The sequence below is a fragment of the Oncorhynchus keta genome, chromosome 14 (genome assembly GCF_023373465.1).
Source record: "Oncorhynchus keta strain PuntledgeMale-10-30-2019 chromosome 14, Oket_V2, whole genome shotgun sequence".
In the NCBI taxonomy this organism is placed as follows: Eukaryota; Metazoa; Chordata; class Actinopteri; order Salmoniformes; family Salmonidae; genus Oncorhynchus; species Oncorhynchus keta.
In genome coordinates this window covers 8,417,224-8,419,513 of record NC_068434.1, presented here as the reverse complement: position 1 = coordinate 8,419,513, position 2,290 = coordinate 8,417,224, and the positions used below count along the sequence as shown (strand labels likewise).

The 2,290-nt window shown below is 38.6% G+C and overlaps 1 protein-coding gene across 1 annotated transcript in view; it reads right to left on the bottom strand.

The window, feature by feature from the left end:
• The window catches only part of LOC118401561 (myosin heavy chain, fast skeletal muscle-like), a 19,598-nt gene extending 18,267 nt beyond the window's left edge, over positions 1–1,331 (bottom strand). The window contains exons 1-3 of the mRNA XM_035799178.2: positions 1,255–1,331; positions 705–750; positions 345–572 (exon numbers count right to left, since the gene is read on the bottom strand). Coding sequence (XP_035655071.2) covers positions 345–560 — 216 coding nt within the window. The 5' untranslated portion in view covers positions 561–572; positions 705–750; positions 1,255–1,331. The remainder of the gene's footprint in view (positions 1–344; positions 573–704; positions 751–1,254) is intronic.
• Positions 1,332–2,290: the final 959 nt, after the last annotated feature.

Here is a 2,290-nt window from a genome sequence, read left to right as displayed (position 1 = left end):
CAGAATCCCTGTGGAACACTTTCGACACCTTGTAGAGTCCATGCCCCAACTAATTGAGGCTGTTATTACTCAATATTGGTTAGGTGTTCCTAATTATTGGTGTACGCAGAGTACATAGTGATTCTTGACTTATATTTGTGGGGAAAAAATCGATGCAAGTTTTAAATAACAACAATAAAAATGATGTTTGAAGGTTATATTCTGTTTACACAAAAAACAAAGCAATGATTTTTTACCTATATTTTGTTACAGATTTTTTTCTTTTCATGCTGATGTTTTTTGTCTTTCAATAAATAAAGTAATTGCACAAAATTGAACTTGAATACTTTTCAAATCAGCCTTACCTGCTTGGTGCCGTCAGGATTGGTGACTGTCACAGTACACTTTCCGTCGGCCCTGGCAGTGACCAAACCCTTAAGGTACAGCTCTTTGACGTCTGACACATAACAAGCGTTCTTTGAGTCAAAGGGTGCAGCTTGTGCCTCCATCCTCTCCTTCTCAGGCTTACGGAGGTATATGGCAGCCTTGCCGTAGATTTGCATCTCAGCGTCCGTACTCATGGTGACGGATTACTAGGAAAGAGGCGAAACAAGACACGTGATTGATTCTGTGGTGCTTCCTCCACCGTGAACAGAGTAAGGTGAAAGGGATCTCACAGAATATTTTCATCACTTTTAAATGTGAAGACTCAAACCATTCCTCACCTTGTTTTTCCCCTCCTACAGATGAATTTGTACTAATTGGAGGAACCTGTGAAACATCAGGGTGTTGTGAATACGCACAAGTCTAAAGTCCTATCATTTAGCCCCCGAAGTGCTAGAAAACGGCACCCTTCGACTCAATCATTACGGCCATGTCCATTTCAACTACAGGTTGCAACTGGTCAATTTAATTTTCAAGGTGGCAAATCACTTTACGACATATTCTGTCACAAGAATTCAAAATAAATACCCCTGAAAACCCACTTACATTCTAGACCAACCCCTAAATTACAAACAAGCACAGGAGCAACATGGTTAACCACAAATAAAAGATTTTAAGTAAAAACACATTTAAAGTTAAATTAAACACCTTTTGTTTTTAAATAACATTTTAAATCAATGACACTTGAATACATATTTTTTTAAATAATCAATAAAACAAGTAAAAAAATAAAATGCAATAAAATGCAACTCAATTCAAACCGTGCAGCTACAGCCTCAGATTCTGAATGTAAAGATGTGACAAATCTAAAGAGGTTGGAGAGAGTCTTACCACAGAGGAAGAAGGTATCTGACTTATGGATACTGGGTCCTCAGCCTCCTTATATCTGGCTGGAAGTGCCAACCAAGCAGAAGTTAATTATGGACCAGTCTGGTGAAGGAAAAAGGATTGGATGAGAGACCTCCCCCCGGGTCCTATGTGTCTTGTGTATCACCAGCGTCACCAACATCCAGGAGCGTCACACTGCCAATATATGACTTCTTCATGGAATATTGGTCTGAATTGAATTTCACTGAATTTACACAAACGAGAAATGTCATTATTAATAGTTAGGACAATATCAAACGTTTGATTCATCAAATTGATTCCAATGTTACTACCAATGTCCCTAAAATACTGTCCATATTGCCCCACTACCACTAAAATAGTTTAAATTAAATCTAATCTGACCTTATTTACTTAGGTTTCAGTGGCACTAATCTTTATCAATCACCTTATATATATATATATTTATTTTTGTTATTATTTTGCTTATAAAAACATCGGGAGCTCTCTCTTCACCTCATGCTTGGGACGGACTTGACCTCGTGCTTGGGACGGACTTGACCTCGTGCTTGGGACGGACTTGACCTCGTGCTTGGGACGGACTTGACCTCGTGCTTGGGACGGACTTGACCTCGTGCTTGGGACGGACTTGACCTCGTGCTGTGCTTGGTTTAATTTATCACCCATATTCAATAGATCAGAAACACAAAAGCTTTCAATTACAGCTCGTAAAAGGTTGAAATCTAACGTGTAGTGATGTATCTACATTAGGATGTTTTGAAGATGCTGGAGAGAGACGCTTTTATTAGCCAATCATTTCATTTGGCTAAAACGGTCCAGTAGGATTGTTAAGACCTCTTAGGATTCTAACATGACACCAGTACAGTATTTCAATCATATTCTCCACTCATATTACTGACAGCAAGAAAGCTGCCTTAAACTTTTATCTTGCTGACAGCAAGAAAGCTGCCTTAATAAACTTTTATATTTCACTGAAGTAAACCACTTAGCAGCTGAGCTGGTTTCAATAAAACTGACATAG